This window comes from Podarcis melisellensis (assembly GCF_964234715.1).
Source record: "Podarcis melisellensis genome assembly, chromosome: 2".
Taxonomy (NCBI): domain Eukaryota; kingdom Metazoa; phylum Chordata; class Lepidosauria; order Squamata; family Lacertidae; genus Podarcis; species Podarcis melisellensis.
The window spans coordinates 103,916,029-103,941,631 of record NC_138529.1 but is presented as its reverse complement, the minus strand read 5'-3'; the positions used below and the strand labels follow the sequence as shown (position 1 = coordinate 103,941,631).

At 47.9% G+C, this 25,603-nt stretch overlaps 2 protein-coding genes across 6 annotated transcripts in view; one reads left to right on the top strand and one right to left on the bottom strand.

The window, feature by feature from the left end:
• Positions 1 to 8,390, top strand: part of TTLL3 (tubulin tyrosine ligase like 3) — a 29,607-nt gene extending 21,217 nt beyond the window's left edge. For all 3 annotated transcript variants that reach the window (XM_081901583.1, XM_081901582.1, XM_081901584.1), the window contains exons 14-17: positions 856 to 1,291; positions 3,324 to 3,855; positions 7,453 to 7,610; positions 7,863 to 8,390. In XM_081901583.1, coding sequence (XP_081757709.1) covers positions 856 to 1,291; positions 3,324 to 3,855; positions 7,453 to 7,610; positions 7,863 to 8,012 — 1,276 coding nt within the window. In that variant the 3' untranslated portion in view covers positions 8,013 to 8,390. The remainder of the gene's footprint in view (positions 1 to 855; positions 1,292 to 3,323; positions 3,856 to 7,452; positions 7,611 to 7,862) is intronic.
• A 7,088-nt stretch (positions 8,391 to 15,478) lies between these two features.
• On the bottom strand, positions 15,479 to 25,526 carry RPUSD3 (RNA pseudouridine synthase D3). 3 transcript variants are annotated; one of them, XM_081903111.1, is made up of 10 exons: positions 25,398 to 25,526; positions 23,970 to 24,112; positions 22,178 to 22,222; positions 20,844 to 20,940; positions 19,853 to 19,960; positions 19,302 to 19,386; positions 18,952 to 19,078; positions 18,029 to 18,168; positions 15,909 to 16,629; positions 15,479 to 15,874 (listed from the first exon to the last, which is right to left on the bottom strand). In XM_081903111.1, exons 1-9 carry the CDS (start codon positions 25,490 to 25,492, stop codon positions 16,420 to 16,422), a joined length of 1,050 nt encoding a protein of 349 aa, XP_081759237.1. In that variant the 5' UTR covers positions 25,493 to 25,526; the 3' UTR covers positions 15,479 to 15,874; positions 15,909 to 16,419. The 3 variants fall into 3 exon arrangements, with proteins under 3 accessions (XP_081759237.1, XP_081759239.1, XP_081759238.1); XM_081903113.1 differs by lacking the exon at positions 25,398 to 25,526 and adding an exon at positions 25,243 to 25,308; XM_081903112.1 differs by lacking the exon at positions 18,029 to 18,168.
• Between the last annotated feature and the right edge of the window lie 77 nt (positions 25,527 to 25,603).

The window sequence follows — 25,603 nt, the reverse complement described above, 5'->3', positions numbered from 1 at the left end:
AGGGAGATGAGGTTTTTGGGGAAGGGAGAATGCAAAGCAATGCAGAGCAGTCATGCCTTGTGCTTTGCTGGAGCCTAGCAGGGGAGAAATGCCCAAGAAGTACTGTGGTTACCACGCTGATAAGTCAGCCATCGGGGGCAGAGCTCTTGTGAACAGGGCTACTTTAGAATGCAGAATGAGGCTTCTTTGACAGCAGCACGTACAGGGAAGAAGTATCTGAAATATACTCGGAATCGAGAGTGGATTTCATTCTCTTTATTCAGCTCATGGTGGGAGGAGGAATGAAAGTTCCCCCAAAGTATCTGCTTTATATACATTATTTACACAATGGGCTGCACGTGATTGGCTAATTCCGGAATTCTCCTGTAGGCCAATCAGGTTGTGTATTCACTTCCATCTGGAGCTGGATTGGGTGGCTCCTGCAGACCAGTCACACTGCTGCATTCTGAATCCTATTTTTCTAGGACCAATCAGACTGCTGCATTTTGGATCCTATTCAACTCAGTACATAACAGTATCCCTGATCACCATAGATGGGAAGGAGTTGAGAATGGGGAGCAGTTCAGTGGGCGAGCCTCTGTAGTGCATGAAGAAAGTGCCATGTTCAGTCCCCAGAATCTCCTGGTAAGGCTGGGATAGCCTCCTTTCCAAAATCCTTGAGTGCCACTGCACTCTTGCCCCTATAGATGACGCTGAAATAGATGGGCTGACTCTGCCTAATGCAGATTTCCTGTGTTCCTATTGTGGCTTAGCAGGGATGGAACACACACCTCCCGGGTCCCAATCCTGTATTGTTGCCCGATGCACCTGACCTCTGCTCCTTGTGGACTGATCTTACTCTCCTCTCCAACCCAGCTCCATCCACCTGTGCAACAACTCCATCCAGAAGCACTACGAGAACTCGTTGAACCGCCACTCTGAGCTCCCCCGCGACAACATGTGGTCGTCCGAGCAGTTCCAGGCCCACCTGCGACAGATGGGGGCCCCCGAGGCGTGGTCCACGGTGATTGTGCCCGGCATGAAGGCTGCGATCATTCACGCCATGCAGACCTCGCAGGACTTGGTGGAATTCCGCAAAAACAGCTTTGAGCTCTACGGCGCAGACTTCCTCTTTGGAGAAGATTACCAGCCGTGGCTGATTGAGATCAATGCCAGCCCCACCATGGCAGCCTCCACTGCCATCACTACCCGCCTTTGCGCCAGCGTGCAGGAGGACACCTTGCGTGTGGTCATCGATCGCAAGTACGATCGCAACTGCAACACGGGAGACTTTGAGCTCATCTACAAACAGGTTAGTGCACAGGGCCCAGCTGCCTTAGCCTCAGGGACTGGGATTAGCTGCTTGGATAAAGCATCTCCCCAGTCTGCCTGATTTGCCCTGCACTGGCTCTGCCTCCCTTTCCTTTGGGTTCTTGCTCTGCCACCGTCTGGTGGCCTTCAATGCAAATGGCTCATCCTTTCTGCACTGAGGGTTTGCAGGCTGATTAGTTGCCTGAGGAGCCAGCTGGCAGGAATGGCCAACAGAAAGCTAAGGGAGCTCATTCAGAGCTGTCTCCAGTGCCTCATGGAATGGGACAGGACCTCAAAGCAGGCCTGAGTTTCTCCTCTACGGAGTGTGCCTTGATTGGTTGGGAGGCGGCACCACACACAGACTTCCCCTTTCTTCCTATATCAGGGGTCTGCAACCTGCGGCTCCGGAGCCGCATGTGGCTCTTTTACACCTTTGCCGCGGCTCCGGGGCGGATACTAGCGAGGGGAGGAGGCGCATTGTGCACCCCGAAACTCCCCACTGTGGCAGGCGCTGTACTGGCTGTGACGTCACATGGGGGCGGTGCGTGCATTAGTCACGCACCATCCCGACGTCACCTTCCCGCCCGCCCGCTACATTGTAAGGGGCATGTACGCTGGTCAGTGCATTGAAAGGGGGCATGTACGCTGGTCACTGTTTTGAAGGGGAGTGAAGAACACACACACACAAAAAAGGTAACTTGTTAATTTAACGTTTATTTCTATGAGGAGGAGTAATTCTGAGGGGTCAAACAAAGAAATAATAAAAAAGTGACTAAAAAGTTATTTTTATAATGACGAGTTTTGCGGCTCCCAGGTTTTTTTTCTTCAGAAACGGGTCCAAGTGGCTCTTTTTGTCTTAAAGGTTGCAGACCCCTGTCCTATATATATAGAAACCTAAGGCTGTTGTCGTGCTTTGCAGTTCATGTGGCCACCAGTAGGTGACCATGCCAGCTCCAGTGTGACGAACACAGGCAGGAGAGCAAGGAAGCACTGCTGGTGGCAGGCAGCCCAGGAAGGAAGGAGAGGCACTTCACAGAGCGGTTTAGCAAGCCGTTATGAAGCATCCCTTGCCCTCTGTTAAAAGGCGGTTGGGGTTAGGATGCACTGTGAGGGGAGGAGCACTGTAAAGAGAGTGGGGTTTGGTCAGGTGTAGGAGAAGGGCAGCTGGCAAAGGGGTTGGCGGACAGGCTGGATGAGTGGAGCGAGCAAGCTTGGCAACCTCTAGTTGCTAGTCCAACCCCGTGCAGTGCAGAAATCTCATGCTCTTCCTACTGAGCCTTCCAGATTGGAAGCAAACACTGTTCTGAATGTACTGTACCTCCTGCAGTGGATGGCCTCCTCCTCATTCCTTCACTCTGATGCAGAGATGCTCCAGAATTACCTGTTCTTGGAGGGGGCTTATGGGAAGGAGCATCACAGGACCCTTTTTAACAATTCAGTTTTTTGCAAGCACCCTAGTGGTTCTCTCAAGACACGTTGTAGCATGTATGTGGGCGCAGTATGGGAACAGCTTTTTGGGGGCCTGCTCTGTACCAGACACAGATGCATCCCGGGGACCATTTCTGCTTGATGACAACAACAACAACAGTTTATTATTTATACCCTGCCCATCTGGCTGAGTTTCCCTAGCCACTCTGGGCGGCTCCCAACAGAATATTAAAAACACAATAAAACATCAAACATTAAAAACTTCCCTAAACAGGGCTGCCCTCAGATGTCTTCTAAAAGTCAGATAGTTGTTGATTTCCTTGACATCTGATGGGAGGGCATTCCACAGGGTGGGCGCCAAGAAGGCCCTCTGCCTGATTCCCTGTAACCTCTCTTCTCGCAGTGAGGGAGCCACCAGAAGGCCCTCGGAGCTAGACTTCAGTGTCCAGTGATGAAACCGTATCCCCAACCCCCCATCTCAGGATAGAGATATCAGCCTTGTGGCAGCTTTGCAAGCCAGGGCCCACGAGAATCCCTGCTGCCCTGCCCCTCTGAGCTTGAAGGGTGCTTGGCAGCCTCACTCTGTTTCCCTCATCTCCCCACAGGCAGCTGTGGAAATCCCTCAGTATGTTGGCACTAGCCTTTTGGTAGAAGGCTCCACTGTCAAGAGGCCTCCGCTCCAGAGAAGCCCCGTGCCTAGCGACTCCAAGAACAACAGCGGGCCGCAGCCGCCCAAGCCCAAGCTGATCTACCGGCGCAGTAACCAGGATACCCCACGAGCTCCCACCCCGTGCTGGGCGTCCGCCAACGGCAAGGCGACCGAGCCTGCAGCTCCTGGGAAGGAGAACAAAGCCCGGGAGAAGGCGCCTGGCAGCAAGGTCCCCAATTCGACGTCCGCAAGGTTCAAGCTGCCCAGCAAGCTCAACGCAGACCCACGCAACCGGAAGGTGCTGATGGCCCATAGCATGGCTACCACCACGGTCGTCCCGGGGGGCAAGTTGTCCGGCCCAGCTCAGCTCTGTGCCACGTCCAGCTCCCAGAGCCTAGCCCCCCAGGAGACCGCCCTCCACCAGGCCAAGGATCCCAAAGGCGCCAGCGCAGTGGCTCCGGTGCCCAGCAAAGCAGCCCCGATGCCAGGTAGGGAGCTGTGGCTGAAGATGCGGTCGCAGGAAATGGGTTCTCTCCCCCTCTCTCCTGACCTGGCCTCTCGCGCTCCCTTCTCTGCCGCCTACCCCGTGAGGCTCAGGGTGCAGCAGCACCTGCGGAACTTGATGCACAGCATACCTGTGCCCCCAAATCCCCCGTCCCCCCCGGGCATGGATTTAGCTTCGGCCACCGAACTCACTGCCATCAGAGCGTCTATGATCAGGAGGCGGCAGCAGAGGGAGGGCAGGAGCCCCCATTGACCCAGGAGCAGCCCTCGTTCGGGGCTTGTCGCCGCAGGCAGGAATCATGCTACATATATATAAATAGATATATATATTTATAGGGTCTGGGCAGCACTTCTTAACGTGGGGTTGTATGGAGAGGGAATCATGTTTTCTTAAGAGCTAGACACTCCATCCCAATAAAGGACTTTGAAGGAACGTTGGCCACAGTGTGTGATGGCAGGGAGTGGGCCAGAGGAGGAGGTCGGATGAACCGCCTTTGGCATTTGTGTGGAGGGCAAAACTAAGGCTCCGTTTGCTAGGGGCAAGGCGGGCAGGAAAGTGCTAGGAGTCAAGAGCAACGCAGGGACTAAGGGAGGTGGAGAGAAACCATGATACGAAGGGAAGAACTTTGATTCCAAGGACACCTGGGAGGCAGAGAAGGTTCTCAGAACCCAGGATAGAAACAGTTTCCCATGAGTGTACAGTGGTACCTCGGAAGTCGAACAGAATCCGTTCTGGAAATCCATTCGACTTCCAAAACATTCAGTAACCAAAGTGTGGCTTCTGATTGGCTGCAGGAAGCTGCTGCAGCCAATCAGAAGCCCCACTGGATATTCAGGTTCCAAAGAACATTTGCAAACCGGAACACTCACTTCTGGGTTTGTGGTGTTTGGGAGCCATAATGTCCGAGTACCAAGGCGTTTGGGATCTAAGGTACGACTGTATTTAGGATCATTGACCTTCTTTGAAATGGATGTTTTGGGACAGGCCACACCCACAATGGCAGCCATTTTGCAAATGGGTCCTCTCCTTACCCCCCTGTTGGCAGCCATTTTGTTTCTTTCTCAATACATTCCCAATGTGCCCCCCAGAACCCAAAAGTTGGTGACTCCTGATGTAGGGATTGCTTGGTTCCAAGCCCACTGGAACAGAGCGGGCTGAATCTCAGAGGAAATTATGCGACTCGAGAGATCAGAAGCACGTGGGATTTAGGCAAAGAGGTCTAAAAGGCTAGACTATGGGCATCCAAGAGGTTGCCCAAACAGCCAGTTGAACAACCCTGCCTTGCGACCCACAGCCACGACATTTACCAACATCCTCCCGAGTCTCTGCCTGGCTAGCCGTCCTCCCTACCTTGCTACTGATTTGTCTGCTACTGTGCTGTTGTTTTTGTCCCTCCATTTGGGTAGCATTGTGAAACAACGGAGCAGGAGTGGTGGTACTTGACCTCCCCTCCTCCCTGTGGTTCTTCCATCTCCATTCTTAATGCATCAGCACACTTCTTGCCCTTCCGTCAAACTTCTGTGGTCGAGGAACCACCCATTTGGTTGAATTAAGTAGGAAGGTACAACAGTGTATACCAAATATTTCTTCAAGGACTGAAGCAGAATGCACGAATAAGCTACTGACTAGCAAAATTCAGGTGACCAAGCTGAGGTGGTATGAGAACAGAATGCTGAACTTAGACGGGCCCCGATCCAGCAGGCTCCTCTTGTGTTCATAAGCTAAGCACGGGTGCAAGGTATTCCGTTAACATGATCCTAAATATCATTCATGGGTAGGGGTGCTCTTTAATGCAAAAAAAAAAAAAAGTTTTTAAAGCTGGCCCTTTTCACTCTAATGAAATTCCTTATCATCACAACGGACTCCTGCTTATCCCTCTTGAGGCATTCATTGTATTTGCGTGTTACAATCATGAAAGATACATGCAAGCCCCTCTCCCTGCCGGAAGTCACAGTCCTCTTATCAATAGCTCTCCATGAGTTAAAGGACATTTTTCAGGAGCAGGCAGTTCGCCATATAAATACTGGGGGTTGTATTAAACTTTTACTTAAAAGTTGGGCTGGATCCAACTAACTAGCTCTGCTATTGATAGCCAGCGCAAGGACTCCTGCTGGCACATAGGGACACCCAGCCCCGGCAAAATCAGCTTGGGGTGTGTGTGGTTGGGACCACCCCAGAACAGCACATGGGGGGGGGGAGTCATTCTGTCAAGCAAACAGAAATGTTTGCACTGCCAAAAGGTTTGTTTTAGCGTGATGTTGAATTCCTCCCATTGAAATTAATGGCCATTGCTAATGTAGGTCTGTTAATTTCAATGGATCCACTCTGAGTATAATTGAGTATAACGCACGGAATCGTAATGTACTGGTAAGGGTAGAGTTTGCCATTGGGCCTTCGTGGCCTCTTAAAATAATCGGTCAAATAGGGTTTGTGCCTCCGAGGCCATTGTAGGCTTGCCAGTCTTCTTTAAAAATACCCTTTGCCTTTAACACTTGTGTGATGGACTGAATCCAACAGGTGAAACTTGCCTTGTCACTGAATTTCCATTCCAAGGGAATGTCTTTAATGCCTGTGTTTTTAACAGTTGCATGACAGGCCAGAACTGCCCATAATATACAGCACTCGTGTGTACAAAGTACACACCCACTATTCTTCATGTGCACAACAGAGAGGTATCAGCAAACTCGAAACACAGGGGAATGTTAATGTTTGCAAACATGCAAAAATATATATATATGTAGCTTTGCTCAGCCCATAAAACACCATGGAGACAGTTGGACTGCCTTGTTTTATCAGACACCAGCCTCCTCCAAAGCTCTTGCCAAAAGTATTGCTTCCTTTCACCGTGTGTTGTGCATTTAAGCTCATAGTGGCCTACAGTCAAGGCATTTCATCCCTGAAGAGGGCTCAGGTTGAGATGAGTGTGTCTTTCAGCCCACAGAAGAAGAGTTTGGATTTGATATCCCGCTTTATCACTACCCTAAGGAGTCTCAAAGCGGCTAACATTCTCCTTTCCCTTCCTCCCCCACAACAAACACTCTGTGAGGTGAGTGAGGCTGAGAGACTTCAGAGAAGTGTGACTAGCCCAAGGTCACCCAGCAGCTGCATGTGGAGGAGTGGGGAATCGAACCCAGTTCACCAGATTACGAGTCCACCACTCTAACCACTACACCACACTGGCTCTCAGTCAGGTGCCTGTCCACTGCGGTGGGCCTCTTCAGTGGTGTATATGGTATGTTGTGGCATGTCCATGCCTCCCTGCATCGACTGCTGCTTCTTGAGCCTTGGCTTTGGGGCCTGCGAGTGGCTGTTGGGGTTAAAGTGCCGTGAGTTTTGCATGGGCTCATTTCTTCCCTTCCTTTCCCCCGCTGTTGCAAAAGGAGCTGGGCCAGGGCTTTCCTCTCGTTTTGGAGGCCGTTGCACAATTCTGTTTTGGGTTGTTGTTGTTTTTGCTTTCTGCCAGTGGCTAAAAAGCTGTCGTCCGTCTGCGCAGAAGGGACGCTCTTTTTAGAAAGTTTTAGAGCTTTTCCGGGGTCTCTCTGCATCAAGGCAACGTGCTCTATTATTGGTTCCTCCCCAGGCCTGGCTGCAATTCACAAGCTCCCCCGCCTCTTCTGCAACGGAAAAGCCATGGCAAGTTGGCAAGTGCTGTGCGGCTCCAGAGCTGGGCCTCGGCGGCGGCTTCCTAGAACTCCCAAATTCTTCTACCGCAAGGTGGTCATCTCGTGCCAGGCTCAGGTATACACCGAGTCCCTGAGTGCTCACGGGACCACACTCCTGCCCCGAGAAGCCCCACTGACCAGCATTGCCCCTCTCTGCCTGCCTCCTTCCGCATCTCCACCCTCAGAGGCTGTCGAAAGCTGCTTCCCTCTGTAGAACACATCTTGCAGCTTCGAGCAGGAGCCACAAACACCCCACACCCCCTCTTTGGACATGCTTCCCCCCTCCCAGCCCAGTAACCACTGATCCTTCCCTCACCCGTATGTCTAGGATGTGCAACACCTGCCACCCCTGGTACCAGCTTTTGAAAATCAGATGTCTGTCTTGCCTCCAGTGGGGGAAAAAGGAGACTATGAAACCACATGCAATAACTCCGCCGCGGCAGCCGACTCGATGCCGTCGGGCTTGGTAAAAATTTGAGAAGGAACTCCGGGAGAGTTGCACGTAGAAATCCACTCTGGCTTGGAACTTTGAGAAGACCTCTAGTGGGTCGTGCAGTGCCTGAATCAATTGTTTGTAAGATTCTAAAGACGACCGGGTCTCTCTTCTGCTTCCCTGAAACAACTGCCAGGCTGCAGAATTAGCTTGCTCCTAGGCTCTTCCCCATCACACCATTGATAACTTTTGGAAGTCTTCCAACCATCAGTGTGAAAAATGGGGCACCCTGGGAGACCCAGCAGAAGGCGAGAGTTGCAAAGCCATGGAGAAAGAAGATCAAAACTGCTGAGAGCGAAAGAGACCCGTTAGGTCATAAGAGGGCTCTATCTCACATGCTAAAACAAAGAACCATGCTTGCTGCCCTTTGTCAGTCCTTAACACAGGGATCAGCATCCATTGTGTCTGGAGCGCAACAGGGCACCCCGAATCTGACCACTAAGCAGCGCCCACTGCTGCCAACTCGGAGGCAAGAGTATATGTGCAGAGGAATTGAAGGTTCTTGAGGCTGGGGACAGCTTGATACCATCTATCATGTTCTCAAAATAGCTTCCCAGTAAATACTAATTGCTAACTAGGGCATTAAACATGGGTGATAACCTGGCCAGCTTTTAAGTAACCAGCCTGTAAATACACAATTGTCTCTGACAGTGAGAGATGCAGTGTAAAAATAGTTGGTGGACAAACAAGAGAAATATTGGCTTTAATACCAGTAGTTGTACCTTGGAAGTTGAACGGAATCCATTCCGGAAGTCCGTTCGACTTCCAAAGCACGGCTTCTGATTGGCTGCAGGAGCGTCCTATAGAAAATCAGAAGCTGCGCCAGATGTTCAGCTTCTGGAAATCGTTTGAAAACCGGAACAATCACTTCCGGGTTTTCGATTGTTCAGGAACCGAAACGTTCGAGTTCCAAGACATTCAGCTTCCGAGGTTCCACTGTACAGGAATTTCCAGGGCTATTTTTCTAGAAAAAAGAGGTGCTGGAACTTACCACTAATGCCTCCATTGTTCTCTTAGAAAGGCAATGGTGCCCACCTGAGAGGTGCCGGAACCAGGGTCCAGCGAGTTCATGTTGAAAAAAAAAGCCGTGAAAATTTATTTGAAAAAGGCTTCTGGGAATGGATGTTGGGTTATGTTTTTAGCATTTAAATATGTACATTTTGTGTGAAATTACTGATCTAGGGCATAGGTTCCCATAGGCCCCATTATAAAAGTAATAGTCTTGCAGTAGGTTTCAGGTAAGATTGTCACTCTTCCCACACCCCATCCCACCTCGGTGGTGCTCCTGTGATTTTTACAGCTGCCAGACCATCAAATTCAGCAGATGGTACTTTTTCCTCCCATCAGTGAAATTAAAAAAAAAAAAAAAGCTCTGCTGGATCATACCAAAGGCCTGTCTAGTCCAGCATTCTGTTCTCACTGTGGCAAACCAGTTGCCACCAACCCAAACAAGACATGAAGGCAACAGCCCATCTCCAGCTTGCAGTCAGGGGCAACTGGTACTCAGAGACACAGAGCTAGCGAGACCCTCCATCAATTTGTCTCATCGCATTAATCCAGAGAAACTTTCACCTCTTGAATTCTTGCTAGTCAGACAGGTGGGGGGGGGGGAGGAGACAAATTCAACCTTTGGCTAAAAGATGCTCTGGTTAACATACCTGGTTTCGGAAATTCGTCCCTGACAGAAGGCAGAAACAATATAGTCATAATTAGTGTGTGGAAGCAAACTCACCGCAGTTCAGACAAATTTACAAGCCTCTTTTCTTCCTTACGCTTGCACTTGGCGTTGGATCGGTACAGTGCCGCCTGGTTGGTTCTTGTGTAGATAAACAAAACTGCCACCCTATGTTTTTAGAGCAACCAAACTGCTGCATTAGCCACACCAAAGTGGCCTCCCTGGGGTACAAGCCTGGGCAGTGAATATGGAGGTTCTGGGCTGCCAGACTAACAGGACTCCACCCTCGGCCACGCTGATGCGTTCCAAAGGAAAGCAGAGCCGTACATTGGCACCAGCTTGGCTGCAAGAGTTACCAGAAGGTGTTGTACAAGGCACCACCCAACCCAATAAGGGACTCCACTCTGGATTTGTGTAGGGTTTACTCCTTAGCCTTTTCTTCTCCCAAAGACATCCCACCAGGCAGTGGAGGTTTAGGATCAGTGTTCAGGGTTCAAGAATAACCCCACCCAAGAGAATAGAGGCTCTTCTGGGCTGCCAATACTAGCCTGAATCTTTTTTTTAAAAAAAAAATCCTGGCTGTAGAAAAAGGAAATGGCTACCGTATTTTTCGCTCTATAAGACGCACAAGACGCACCTAGTTTTGGGAGGAGGAAAACAAGAAAAAAAATATTCTGAATCTCAGAAGCCAGAACAGCAAGAGGGATCGCTGCACAGTGAAAGCAGCAATCCCTCTTGCTGTTCTGGCTTCTGGGATAGCTGCGCAGCCTGCATTCGCTCCATAAGACGCACACACACATTTCCCCTTACTTTTTAGGAGGGGCAAAGTGAGTCTTATAGAGCAAAAAATATGGTATTTTACTGGATCAGGAGGCATTTCATACTTGGCTTGTGGGTGCAGAGAGGGCAATATGCTTCTCTACTGATGCCCTGCCTTCTTTCCCCTCCACTCATAAAATTCTCTGGCCAGTCTATGCTTCACTTCCTGAAAGTCAGTTCCCCGCGTGATATTTTTGAGTCACACTGGAGCATTAACAATGCTTGGGTATGAGAGGCAAAATTCAGGACTGTTATCTTGATATATAAAAATCATGGTAAGCGTACTGCTAGCAAAATTTGAGGTGTGGATTTGGGACTGGGTCCAGCCTTTGTTCTTCCGGTGCACCCCACTGAACTTACCGTAGCTCCTGCTTTTGTTCCCTCCTCCCTCTCCATAAAACATTGATGCCACCTCCACATTCTCCTTATCCTGCCATCAGGCTTAAGGAGCAACAAAATGGTGCCTGGCAGCTGGAGGATTCACGTTTGTTTCTTCAGAGGGGATAAAACTGTTGGTGCCACCGTGACTCTTCTGTTCTGGAAAACGGGGAGTTAACCCCTCTTCCACTCCTGGAATTCCCAATGTCTGTTTTTACCCAGTTAACTGTGTTCCAGGTTGCAGCCCAGTTACCTTCGTCATATAGAACTCAGTGGGAAAATTCAAAGCCTTTCCACGCTGGGTTCTGCTAAATACAGTGCAACACAATTCTGGGAACTGACCTGCAGAGGGGAGGAAAAGGCAAGAGCGGCACTTCAGCCTATCACTCCCATGGCCAATGCAAAGCACCTGAAAGCTCATTAATTTACCACTTTGTTAAATGCCTGCCTTTGAGGGGGGGGGGGATAGGCATGTTAGATGGCTCATGGATTCTGGGTGTATGTGCAAATGGAAATGTTTTAATAACCACACAGTATGGTCTTATAGATCCCCTAGCGTTCTAGCAGGTCTCTCCCATGGTTTCAGCTACAAATGAAGACATTACCGGTAGTTCCTTGTTGTAGGAAAGGGGTGACTGATTCCAGCGGCTGCAGTCCATCAATTCACATAACAGTGGCCATACCAGCTAAGCTTGATGGGAGTTGGACTCCAACATTGGGAGAGCCACAGATTCCCTGTTCTAGAACATGGCTTGGCTCCTTGTGGCCTCTCCTCTGTGATGAGGTTCCATCCTCCTGTATGAAGCTCTACACAACAGACCGCCTCTGCTCATGCCATGACGGTCTCCGTGAGCAGGTTTGGAGCAGCTGCTGGCTAGCATTGTTTTTGTATTAAAAGGAGATGGAAGAGAAAGGGAAGGAGACCACAGCTTAGTGGCAGAATATATGCTTGGCATGCAGAATGCCCCATGTTCAATCCCTAACACTGCTAGTCAAGGGATTTCAAGTAGAAAGGTTGGGGTCAGATTTTTCTTAAGACCTTGAAGAGTCATTGACGGTCACCATAGTCACCATAGCAGGGCCTGTAAGACAGAGTTGTTCCGCCTGGCCTTTGGCTTGGAGCCAATTTGATTCCCTCCCTCTCTTTTTTTTCCTTTCTTTTCCTTCTCCTCCTGCGATGAGGCTACATTTTAATATCTTAATGTTCCATTATTTTAATGTATTTTATTTTTGTTTTTAAGTTGTAATCATTCATCTTGTTTTTATTATTGCTTGTAAGCCGCTCTGGGCCCGGCCTTGGCTGGGGAGGGCGGGGTATAAATAAAAAAATATTATTATTATTATTATTATTATTATTATTGGGCTAGATGAACAGATTTAGTTTGACTTCGAAATAAAGGCATCTTTATTTCAGGATTCTGGGTGGCTCTCCTCTGGAAGTCCACCTGAATCTTACCACCTTCTGGAAGATTTTTTTTTAAGAATTACTTTTATTATTCCATATATTTATCTAGGTTGTGGTTATATAGTTGTGCCGTCTCTTTTCGTTACAATACAAAAGCAGGCTATAATTTGTTTTTACCTTGTTCTTACTCAAGGCTTAAGGTTTTCACTTACACAAACAAAAACACAGCCCTGTTCCCATACTTGCCAGCACCCTGAGAGTCATGTAGCAGGCAAACCTTTTTCTCATATACAGAGGGGCAGGAAAAGCTCCACCTGTTATATTTCAATATGTCAGACGGCCATTAAAGCAAGGATGGGGAAATATGTTGTCCTCCAAATGTTGTTATGACTTCAGCTCCCATAAGCCCCAGCCATAGTATGCAATGGTTGAGGGTGGTGGGAGCTGGAGTCTACCAAATTCTGGGGGGCCACAGGTTCCTTCTCTACCCCACCGCTACTCCTGCCATTAAGGGGCAATGGCAGTAAAAAAGCCAGTGGCAATTCCATCCAATCTCCAAATGCAATGATTAGAGGCAGGAAGTGGAAGCTCTGACGCATCTCTTTTGTTGCTCATTGTTCCTAAACCACTGAAGAGAACCAAGAATACAAGTTTTGTGCAGTTGTGTTTGACATTTGTACAGCTTTCCTTGGCGAGTCTGTTTTTAAAAAAATATTCTTTACATCGTTGGTATCTTGCTGGTGGAGTGGTTTTGTGGATTGCAGTTTGTGAAAGAGAAATAAACTTCTACCTTTGCAGTCTGATCTTTGTAGAATTCAGTTTTTCACGTTCTGATCAAAGGAGCTGGGGATTGATTTGTTTTCTATGAAATGGAGGACGTTGAGAAGTCTGTCATTTATACAGAATGGTAAAATCTGAAACTTGATGATGTTACAAAGAAACCACCAAACAGTCTTGGCAGGCTTTGCTTGTGCTAGTCTCAGATTTTAGTGGAATGGGAGTAAGGCTCATTTATGGCACCAGTGGCGCTCAGGCCGTAGTATAAGAGAAGAGCACATGCTCTGCATGCAGTAGAGACCAGGTTCGCCCTCTGACAACTCCAGGCTGAGCCCAGGAACACTTCTATCTGAAACCCTGCAAAGGCTCTGCCAGCCTCTGGGCACAATACTCAACTAGATGGACCAAAGATCTTTCTGACTCTGTATAAAGGAGCTTCCTAGACTCCAGTCTCTCCCTACTGCTGGCACTATTCCCTTCTTCAAAAAGAAACACTTTGCTAATTTGTATTATTATTATTATTGGGCTCTTCAAAGAGGATTTAATGATGTCATAACCCAAATGCGATAAAAAGGATGATCAAAGTCCAACCGGAGGCTTTTCGGGCTATGATTTTCTAACAAGGGCTGATAAACTCCTCACTGGTTAAATGTACAATGCCCTTACCCAGGTCAAATACCAAAACCTTTAACATCACTTTGTAGTACCTGGAGTTTCCTCTCCCAACCCTTTAAAAAAATATATTTTGCCGGGAAACCCTTGTGTCACATTTGAAAATATTCTTTAATGCCTTAACGTATCTAAATGGCCCCTCCTGCTTTCCACTCCATGCATTAAGATTCTTCCATTCTGGCCTCTCTAGCTGACCAAAGACCTGTAAACTTATTCCAGCAGTAGTATTTGTTTTATAGCTACATAGTGGACAACAGGGGGGGATGACAGCATGCTGCAGCCCTCTAGGACGAGACACAATAATGCACACAGCTAAGAAGTCTCTTTCCACTTCTCACACACACTTTGCTGATGCTCTGCTGCAGCCTGGCTCCAGATGGCAGCGAGAGCCAAAATGCAAGCAAGGCTGTGCACACATTTTCCAGTTGCTTCTTTTTTTTTCCAAAGCAGCATAACTGCAGGTAGCACTGACACTTACATGCTGCACAACAAACCATAAACTGCATTCTTTTAATACGATTGGTGGGGATGGGTGGAACGAGGGGGGAGAGAGGAGAAGGAAAGGAGGAAAATTATGTAGTTCTTGATTTTGTTTGGGACAAAAGCTGGCCTTTCCATCCTTTAAAGAAGAATAAGCTGTAGGTTTTTAAACAGCAATTCTCATTCTGAAGGAAGCAAACAATGCTTGTTTCCTATTATTAGTGTGTGTGTGTGTGTATGTTTGCCAACGGGACGCAGGTGGTGCTGTGGGTTAAACCACAGAGCCTAGGACTTGCCAATCAGAAGGCCGGCAGTTCAAATCCCTGCGACGGGGTGAGCTCCCGTTGCTCGATCCCTGCTCTTGCCAACCTAGCAGTTCGAAAGCACAAAGTGCAAGTAAATAGGTACTGCTCCGGCGGGAAGGTAAACGGCATTTCCGTGTGCTGCTCTGGTTTCACCAGATTAGCGGCTTAGTCATACTGGCCACATGACCCGGAAGCTGTCTGCGGAAAAACGCCGGCTCCCTCAGCAATAAAGCGAGATGAGCGCCGCAACCCCAGAGTCGGTCACGAGTGGACCTAATGGTCAGGGGTCCCTTTACCTTTATGTTTGCAAACAAGAGCCCTGATTCTGCCTCTCGTAAGTTTCACTTGCTGCTGCTGCTAGAGAGCAGGAATCCCTGGCCCTCGGCCCTTGCAGGAGACTGCTACAGACCCCTCTGCAGCCACCCTCTTTAGAAGAAAAGGAAAAAGTGGCAAGTAATAAGGTTGTGCCCAGGTCTGCAAACTCTCTCAAGTGGCCTGGACCTATGTGTATAGCACAAAACTAGATTCCCCCTACCCCATAAACATTCCTCTAGTCTGAACTCAACTTGCACCTCTGCACCATAATACAGCCTGAAAACAGGATGAACTTGATGCCTGCAATCTTATGCCAGTTATCTCACTGCAGTAACTCAACAAGGCTCTCCGGTTACCCTGTTGACAGAAAGCCATTGTCAAGATAACCATCTGCCACTACTAAGAGCGCTTGTTCCAACTCTGCGCCTCTTGCCGTAAGCTAAACGACACCAGTCCAGCGGTTATCAAATCAATCTTACTACTAAATTACTAGGCATGAAAACAAGGAAGGTACACCTTTATCGGATCAATTCGTATCAGCAGAGAAGAGGACAAGCTTTCAGATTACACAAAGCCGCTTCAGGTAAGACGGGAGGAGGAGCTGGCTGCCAGCTCTGATTTTATATACAGTGGTACCTCAGTTTACAAACTTAATCCGTTCCAGAAGTCCGTTCTTAAACCAAAACCGTTCTTAAACCGAGGCGCACTTTCCCTAATGAAGCCTCCTGCCACCGGTGCCCTTCCACTGTTCGGCTTCCGTTCTTAGACCGAGGTAAAGTTCGCACGCCAGGACACTACTTTCAGTTTTGTGGAGTACGTAAACCGAATAGTTCGTAAACAGGGCTGTTCTTAAACCGAGGTACCACTATATATATATGTAGAAAAGCAGTAGTGAAAAGCCAAAGCACATTTTTTTCATTAGTCATTTGTGTTTCATAAAGGAGAGAAGCCTACGCTGCTTTGCCCCCTAGAAGAGCGCCATTATCTTGAGTGCCAGAGGCAACCATTGGCAAGCAATTGCCTCTTCTGGAAAGAGAAATGCCGAGCACAGTGGCTTAGTGCTGCAAGGAGCGTAAACCACACAGCATGAGGAGAGCATGCATCCCATCGTAGGTAATGGGAGTGCAGCACTCCCACCGATTTCAGTAGGAGTTGGGTGTGCCAAAGCTTTTTCTGGCCTGGACCTTAAGCCAGCCACTGACTCGCATTGCCATGGCGGAACCATGTGTATGCCAGCAACCATGTGTATGCAATCGGCCTGCTGGTTCACAGCCTGTGGAGGCTGCATTTATCAGGGCAAACATAAACTCTAGAACCCAGGTTTCCCTCGCTGCTACCTTCACTGTTGCGCGGCACAAAGAGTTCCAAAAATTGCTTCTGCTACGCTGTTAAGACCGCAGGAGGTGTAAAAGAAGCCTCTCCCTTTCACGTCCTTCATCCGGCCAGTAGGAGACGAGATGCTTCTTTCCTGGCAGAGACCTGCTTCTGGCTGTCAAAAGCCATCACTTCCACTTGACCGGGGCAGGCGGTACCTGCTGAGCTGAGGCAAATGCTTTGGATGCCTTGTCATTGCTTGTTTTTGTCCTGTGGCAAGGCGAGGCCCAGAAGACAAAGGGTCTTCAGGAAAAAAGGTGGCGGAGGAGCCGTGAGCACAGTGCGGGAGGAAGGGGAGCCGGCGGCCGGGAGGAGGAGCTGGTGCAGGTGCAGGTGGAGAGGCAATCGGTGCGCCAGTTGCTGCCGCAGGTGCAGCTTCTTCAGCAGAGCATCTTCTAGGACCTTTCAAGAGGATGGGAGGGGAAGGCGTCATCATTACAACTTTCTACAGGAAAGTGCATAACAGTCCTTATTATACTTTGGGGGCGGGGAGCTTTTTGTCTAGCCCAGGCTTCCTCCAACTTGGCCCACCGTATGTTTTTGGCCTACAACTCCCATGATCCCTAGCTAGCAGGACCAGTGGTTAGGGACAATGGGAATTGTAGTCTCAAAACATCCGGAGTGCCAAGTTTGAGGACGCCTGCTCTAGCCCAAGAGAGGGCGCCAAGTCTCATTTTTATCCTTGCCGAGCTTGGACGGTTCATTACAGTATAGTGACTTCTTCGCCAAGCAGGACCTGGAGCTTGGAAGGTTCTCATGTCCCAGCACAGTAGGAAGATCAACTGAACTCCAAATCAGATGTGATGTGGAAGATCTTACAGTCTGGTTCTCTCTTTGATTTTTTTTAAAATACCTTTACACCACCCGCATTCAGTTGCTTTGAAGATCTTTTTATTCTGTGAACCGCCCTGAGATCTTATGTAGGGCGGTATATAAATCAAATAAATAAATAAATAAATAAGGAATTAGACCTGTATGGTACCCATCTGTCCCCGTTAAGTTAGTAGCTGCAAGGTCTGGGGGGTAAGAGTGGAAGCAAAGTGTTTGTTTTATTTAATAGATTTTTATACCGCTCTTCAAGGATCACAGGGTGGTTTACAACAACAACAACAACAACAATGCATACCACCGTAATAAACGAAAAGGAGGCCTTACTCCAGGCATGTCCCTGCCACCAGAAGTTAGGAGGGAGCCAGCACAATGGAGCAGTTAGAGTGTTTGACTAGGATTGGGGAGATACAGATTCGTTTCCATTGGGCCCCATTTTACAAGGAAAGGCTCCTGGAGCACAAAGAAGTTGGAAGGCTGTAGCCAGGAATATCAGCTACTTGTATGGCCGTATAATAATAATAATAATAATAATAATAATAATAATAATAATAATAATAATATATTATTTATTATTTATACCCCGCCCATCTGGCTGGGTCCCCCCAGCCACGCTGGGCGGCTTCCAACAGAACACTAAAACAAAATAACCTATTAAACATTAAAAGCTTCCCTAAACAGAGATGAGGAGCCTGTGACCCTTCACATGTTGTTGGACTCCCATCAGCCCCAGTCAGCACAGTCAATGGTCAGGGATGATGGGAGCTGTACATCTGCAGGGCAAAAGGTTCCCCAATGGATGTAAAACTTGATTGCTGCTGCTATCTCCCAAGTGATATAGCCTTGGGTTGCGGAGACATAGATTTGACTGTGCCAAGGCACTGCTCAGTCAGGTTCCTTCCTTCTATCCTGCTACATCGCTCTGTGGATCCCCGACACCAAGATAGGAGGCAGCATCAGAGCAGTTTGGTACCTGGGTGCGAGGCAGGGTACTCTCAGCTGGCAAGAGGAAGGGCTCCCCCAGGACAGACCCCACACGGGAGGAATACACGTGGTCCCCTAGCACAGGGCTCAGCAGCAGGATCAGGCTGACCAGGAGCTGGTTAGTGAAGGCTGCCAAAAGGACAAAGGAGAGATGAAGAGGGGGCATCAGTGTAGAATTTCCCAGCAATGCTTTACACTGTGACCCTCGCAATCCAAGGTCTTTTTAAAACCCGAGTAAGACAAATGGACAGCGTCCAAAAACAAGAACTATGACAGCCTGATTTCGTACCCAAGGAACCCAGATTCTGCAGTCCAAAATAACGAAAGGAGGCAAAAGGACAGAACCCTAGACTGCAGAGGTTTGCTCCGTATTACCATAATTTGCAAAACAAAACACTTTAAATGTGCAAAAATGGCAAAAATGGCCAGGCAAGCATTTCTGGGGTGGCAAGGCTAAGATAGTAAGAGGAAATCGGAAGAGAAAGAGGCTTAAAATAAGAGAAGGAAAAGAGAAGGCAGAGAGGGACAGGGAAATCAACTGGCCATGAACATTGCCTAATTATAAAAGGACCTAGCCAAGTTCCATTTGACTTCCTGCCCCGTCAAGTAAACAACTACACAGTTATGTACAGGAAAGGTTTCTCTACAGTCATGAGAGCTAGAAACTTGATCAACTGTAAAAAGAAGAGGTGGTTAAGGGTTTGCTATCTCAGGTTCCAAAGTGTATACTGGGCTACCTGGAGAGCTTTTTGATCAAAAAGTTTATACATTTTATAAATGGAAAAAAATATTGGGGGAGTAGCTATAACTGAGGGAACTCATGTCAACTTCTCAGCTTGCTTTCCATATCACAGCACCCCTTTCCAGTTATTCCTGTGACTGTCTCTGTGCCACGGGGCCTCCGTCACGCACCTGTCAGTGGCTGTAGCTGCACCAAGGCGCAGCCTTCGTGGGAGTCCAGCACTTTATAGAGTGTCTGTGTTTTTCTAACCTCCTTCCTCTGGAGGCTGCCACGAGAAGGGGAAGCCACTGGCACCACCTGCAACCCACAGAGAAGCCCCGAGTCAGTGTGTTTCCTGAGGGCCAATGGTAACTTCAGCAGCTAAAGTAATCCCTGCACCCAGTCCAGGCAACCGGATCCCAGACCAAACTTCTCAGGCCCTGCAAGGACTCCACTGAACGAGTTGCCCGCAGCAGCAGCAGCAGGCAAATTCTCTAGAGTCAAATCCTCTCCTCCCTCCCTGTTAAAAACCTGTCCTCACCAGCTTATGGTCTTCGACCTGTATCACTTTGAGACCTGTACGAATTTCCCCTTCCGAGGCTGCAGGGATCCTGGTAGTGACGGCACTGCAAAGAGAAGGTTTTCTGTCAGGCCACACACACGCCAAACTGGGCCTACAACGCTTTGAAAGAAATGGGGAAGGCAGAATGGGAACCTAAAGTCTTTTTGCTGAGGGATCCCCCCACCCTACCATGGACATGGGAAGCGATTAGGAAATCTTCATCTCATGGAAACAAACTCAAGACACATAAAAATCACAGTAGGTTTAATATAACCCTTGCGATGTGTAGACGATATAAAATGAAAAACTGCAGAATGGATGTAATATTTACATAACCCAAAACCGAGATGGAGGGAAGTCAACCGTTATTTGTTGTTAATTAATGTTTGTCTTCTGGTCATGTTTTTTGTGTTGGTTGATGTTTTCTTTTTTCTTTGGTGTGTGCTGTTTATTTTTATTTTTATTTTTTTGTTGTTTGGTTATAGAAAATGAATAAAAAGAAGTTAAAAAAAAGGAAGTCTTCAGCTCACCAGTAAGTAGCGGCTGGATCTCCTGCTCTCCTACATCGGGCATAGAAATCCTGGAGGCGCTGGGTGGTGCTCGGGCAACCTGAGAGCAGAACAAGTCCAGAACTCTCCCTAGGGAGAGGCAAAATCCTTTACAGTGGTACCTCGGGTTACATACGCTTCAGGTTACATACACTTCAGGTTACATTCTCCGCTAACCCAGAAATAGTACCTCGGGTTAAGAACTTTGCTTCAGGATGAAAACAGAAATCGTGAGGCGGCAGCAGAAGGCCCCATTAGCTAAAGTGGTGCTTCAGGTTAAGAACAGTTTCAGGTTAAGAACGGACCTCCAGAACGAATTAAGTACTTAACCCGAGGTACCACTGTATTATCTTTAATTCTCTGACACAGGCCATGAGTAAGTAATCTCGTGGACAGAATAGTGCCTTGCTTAAAACCACGCATCAATGGCCAAAAGTCACAACAGCTACAAGTTCCTGCCAGTATCTGAGGCTATTTTATATACCTCTGTCATGTCTCCCCACCCTGTTGTCCCTTTTTCTAAGCGAATAATCTCGCAAGCGTTATATAACTTCCCTTATAGGGAGTTGCTCCAGCCTCACAGTCTTTAGATTCACAAGAGCCAACCACAAATCTTTCCACTAGCCCTTGGCAACCATTTTTATTTTATTTTTTGCATACAGAAGTTCTGAAGTGAATTCGGAGCACATGATCATATCTGGAAAACTGGAGCTGTAGTACAGGTCAGCTGTCTAACTTCTGTGCTATGGGTTCTCTTGCAATACAGCAGTTTAATCGGATTTTACTGAATGCCCTCTTGCTGATTATGTCAGGGCATGGTCTGGAGGTGCTGAAGCAAAGTAGTATCCAGATGGGAGCACATCCGTGCTGCCTTGAGTTCTATGGTGGAAGAAAGGTGGGATTTAAATAAATAAGACCCATCCTGTACACGCCTGTTGTCATTCTCTCCAAAACCTTGTCTCCGTTTACTTACTTTACTGCAGCTTTTATCACATCGAGGTTCTTTGGGAAGCCAAGTTTCTGGCTTAGATCCGGTAAAAGAGACAGCAAAGTCAGCTCCCCCGGTTTGCCTGTTGTTGGCAGAGAAGGAGGGGGAAATCATTGATGCCACACAGAAGCTAGCCATTACTCACGGCTGCAAAGAAGAGACTTGTTCTGGAAAAGGCTTGCCAGCCCTTCCCACCCTGGTCCAGCTTTACTTTGGGAGATCAGTTATTTACTTATTATTTCACAAAATGTATATACCACTTGATTGTAGAAAAAACCCTCAAAGCAGTTTGCAAAAAAAGATTTTAAAAATTGTCACTAAAAAAAATTACAACGGTAATTTAAAACATACAGAAAGTTAAAACCATAATAGAATAAACTAAAACAAATTAAAACTCATAAAACTTTCTGAACATCTGGATAAAGGTAAAGGGACCCCTGACCATTAGGTCCAGTCGTGGCCGACTCTGGGGTTGCGGCGCTCATCTCGCTTTATTGGCCGAGGGAGCCGGCGTACAGCTTCCAGGTCATGTGGCCAGCATGACTAAGCCACTTCAGGTGAACCAGAGCAGCGCACTGAAACACCGTTTACCTTCCCACCAGAGTGGTACCTATTTAGCTACTTGCACTTTGATGTGCTTTCGAACTGCTAGGTTGGCAGGAGCAGGGACCGAGCAACAGGAGCTCACCCCGTCACGGGGATTCAAACCGCTGACCTTCTGATCGGCAAGTCCTAGGCTCTGTGGTTTAACCCACAGCGCAACATCTGGATAGGCTTGTCTAAATAAGAATGCTTCCAGCAGAACAGAGTGAAGGTGTCTGACTGATATCAACAGGCAGGGAGTTCCCAAGTGTCGGTGCCGCCACACGAAACGATCAAGTTCTTACAGATGCAGTGTGAATATTATGTGGCACCTGTAAAAGTTCCAATTCTGCCAATCAAAGCAGTTCAGTGGGCACATGTGGGGTAAGGCAATCTCGCAGGTATACTAGTCAAGAGTTGGTAAGGGCTTTATATACTAATAGTAACATCTTATACTCAGCCCAGTAGTGGATCAGCAACCAGTGCAGACCTCTGGGTACAGGTGTTATATGCTGATAAGGCCTCCCTCCTGTCACTAATCATGCTGCAGCATTCTGCACTAACTGCCAAGTGCAAGGGGAGGCCACATACAACACATATTTAATCTGTACAGTACAGGCATATCTGTATGTATTTCTAAAGGCATTTCTATAATCCTGCATTTCCACTTTAAAAGGAAATGCCCAAGGCACGCAACCCCACAGGATCCAAACACATCAAAATGTAACGCCACATACCTGTCACAGGTAAGCCAGGGGGTTTGCTGATGGCCACCAGTGAACCTGAAATACAAAAGAACTAGGAGCCTCAGGGACAAATGGTGATTGTTGGAGTCTTCAAACCAACTGCAAAACATGTCAACAACCTCTGCCACAATGCAGAATCGAAAGGAGGCTCTGGGTGGAATTTTCCATGCTTGGGGAAAGGGGCTTCTTGTATAAGCAGAAATCCCTGTTCCTCTCCACCGTCTCTATATTTCCTTTCCCTTTCAAATGTATGCCCCCCTTCTCCCCAACATTTTTTTTTGGACAGCAGCGTTCTAAACAAAAGACCAAATTCAGAGGGATTGGGCCAGGGCTGTGGGGAGAGAGAATACATAAACACATAAAGGTGTGCTGTGCAATTATACCACTAATGCAAACCACGCAAGCTACATTCTGCACACTTTCTGCATAAGGAGAGTGGGGATCTACTGCAAGTTTCACAATCCTCCGATAGAGCAGCCAAGGCTAATAGGCCAGTTTTTACTCTCAATATTTTTTTTTTCCATTCGCTAATACCAAGTCTATACAATTAGGAAGAATGCAGCTCACTAAACATGTATGGCAGACCAACAGAGGATCTATACACCTCCTATTTTTATTGCCTGTACCTTGCTTGGGCTGAAAACCCAGCATAAGTTGTCAAGTGCAGTATCTGGAAAGCCACCGTACATGGCTTGAGAGTTGCATTGAGCTTGGTGAGCACAAGTTGTGCAGGCAGGTCTGATTTATAACACTCCAGGGCTAGGCAATGTGAAACTGCGCCTTCACCCACCCCACTAGAATACTAAATCTGTCCCAATTTGTCTACATCCTTCTTAAAATGCAGCACCCCAAACCAGACACAGTACAGTCGTCCACAGTACAGTCATCAAACAGAATCCGTTCTGGAAGTCTGTTCAATTTCCAAAACCAAACTGTGGCTTCTGATTGGCTGCAGGACATTTGGGTTCCAAAAGAACGTTCACAAACCAGAACAATCACTTCTGGGTTTGCAATGTTTGGGAGCCAAAATATCTGAGCTCCAGGGTGTTCAGGATCGAAGGTACGACTGTATTCCAGTTGAGGTCTGATTTGGGTAGAATGAACGAGAACAATTACTTCCAGCAAGTTAGAAATTATGGTTCTGTTAAAGCATCCTCAAATCTTATTAGCCTTCCTTGCAGCTGCATCACACTTACTGATTCATGTGCTACTTGTGGTAATAATGATATTATTATTTTTTATTTATACCCCGCCCATCTGGCTGAGTCTCCCCAGCCACTCTGGGTGGCTCGCAATCAAATGTTAAAAACAGTACAGCATTAAATATTAAATACTTCCCTAAACAGGGCTGCCTTCAGATGTCTTTTAAAGATAGGATAACTGCTTATTTCCTTCACATCTGAAGGGAGGGTGTTCCACAGGATGGGCGCCACTATCGAGAAGGCCCTCTGCCTGGTTCCCTGTAACCTCACTTCTCGCAATGAGGGAACCACCAGAAGGCCCTCGGCGCTGGATCTCAGTGTCTGGGTTGAACGATGGGGGTGGAGACGCTCTTTCAGGTATGCAGGACCGAGGCCGTTTAGGGCTTTAAAGGTCAGCACCAACACTTTGAATTGTGCTCGGAAACGTACTGGGAGCCAATGCAGATCTCTCAGGACCAGTGTTATGTGGTCCCGGCAGCCACTCCCAGTCACCAATCTAGCTGCCACATTCTGGATTAAGGCTACAATCCCAAAATTCTTTTCACATGTCGTTCTAGTGTTATGAGAAATGACAGGCATACCATCTGCATGCACTACTGATGCTTCCAGCAGGTTTAACGTTTCCTCGGGGCTGAGTGATCTTGTGGGACTCAAGATGCTTACTTCACTGGAGTTGTCTGTGACTGGCTTCCGTGAGCCTCTTTGCTTCTGCAACAACTGATACCTACAAAATAAGAAACTGTAAATAATCACCAATATATAGCCAGCTGGCTTTAAGCTCCATACTTTCGTCTCCCATTCTGACACTGGCTCCTTCTACACACAGCTTGCCTGCCACTCTTAACTTCCTCTAACAATACATAAATATTGATCTGGATTCATATCTTGCATCTGTGAGAGAAGCTGCTAACAACAGCTCTGGATTATATAATGGGTCTGTGCCCATCAAGGGGTTCAGAATACAGAGTGATCAAGTAAATGAGTGTACGCAGAGGGAGAAAAGCAAAATTCGAATATGTATGTAGAGAATTGGTTATTCTGATTATGGGCAACAGCCAGCAGAAGGGACCCTAGGGAGCCAGTTTTAAAACAGATGTTAATGATGGTGTTCTTCTACACCTCCATCTCCATCTCTCTCATAGGGTAGTTGTAACATTAGCCAATGTCAGAAAGGAGACACACTAGTTCTCTAAGTCTAACTGAAATCAGTAAGACACGCGAATGAGCACATTTAGGGCCAGTGGGGAGAGAGGACTTATCTACCACACAACACTTTTCACAAGCTCGACCCCTATCCAACCCGATCTCAAACACCTTCTGATTCCCTCCCCCCCACCCTACTCAAATATCTCCCTTCACTCGCACCCAGGGCCATCCAATATTCTCTCCACCACCTCAACCGACAGCCTCTCCCCATGTTCCCAACTTGTCAGTCAAACCACCCGCAGGGTTTTTGTGGGGCGAAAGTGTCTCAATGTTGCATTTTAAAAAATCAAAAACCCATTACCTACTTTAGATCTCCTGCCTCCTAATACCAGGTTGCACTTACTGATTAAAGCAAAAGGCACTCTGCATATGCTTGGAGGTGTTTTTTTCTTTATCCATACTTTTCAGAATTAGGCCTTAACACTATAAATAGGTTCTTGGGGCTAAGCCCCAAAGGAACCCTGGATCAACCCTGTACATCTCTGTCCAGTTAACAGGATGCTAGTACTTCAAGGAAGAGTCAGGAGCTTCCTTCCAGTAACTTAAATCTGTATCCAGAAGAAACGCCTGGGGCTCATCATCATTGCAGCCACCTTTTGTTTCTAGCTTTGGAAGCTCAACAGGTGATACCTCCCTCCTATCACTTACATCCCCTGTGTTGGGGGGGGAGGGGAAACCAAACCACACCTGTTGAATTTCTGCCTGGCACAGGCTGAGAGGTGGCTGGCCGAAAAGAGTGGGATACACAGTGGGGGGGGGGAGAGAAACCGACTCCCTGCCCAGTTTCCTCACGAGCCTCTTACCAGGCGCGGGAACTGAACGGCCTTCCGCACCCGCAGAGGAGGCACCAACGGCTCGAGCGGAACATCGCGACCCTGAGGAGAGCAGAAGGCTCCATTCAGACCCGCGCGCGAAGGATAAACCAGAAAGGGCTCGCTAGGCCCGCTGGGAAATGTAGTTTCGCATTGGCGCGGCTCCCCCCACCCCTTTCCTTCTCCTACTAACTAGG

Excerpts from the sequence above, each read along its gene's own strand:
- RPUSD3 (XM_081903111.1), bottom strand. The coding sequence starts at position 25,492 with ATGGAGCCTTCTGCTCTCCTCAGGGTCGCGATGTTCCGCTCGAGCCGT. Across the intron at positions 19,387-19,852 it reads GATCCAGCCGCTACTTACTG|TGCCGTCACTACCAGGATCC; the intron begins GTGAGCTGAAGA and ends TTCTCTTTGCAG. Across the intron at positions 18,169-18,951 it reads GCAGCTACAGCCACTGACAG|CCTTCACTAACCAGCTCCTG; the intron begins GTGCGTGACGGA and ends TCCTTTTGGCAG.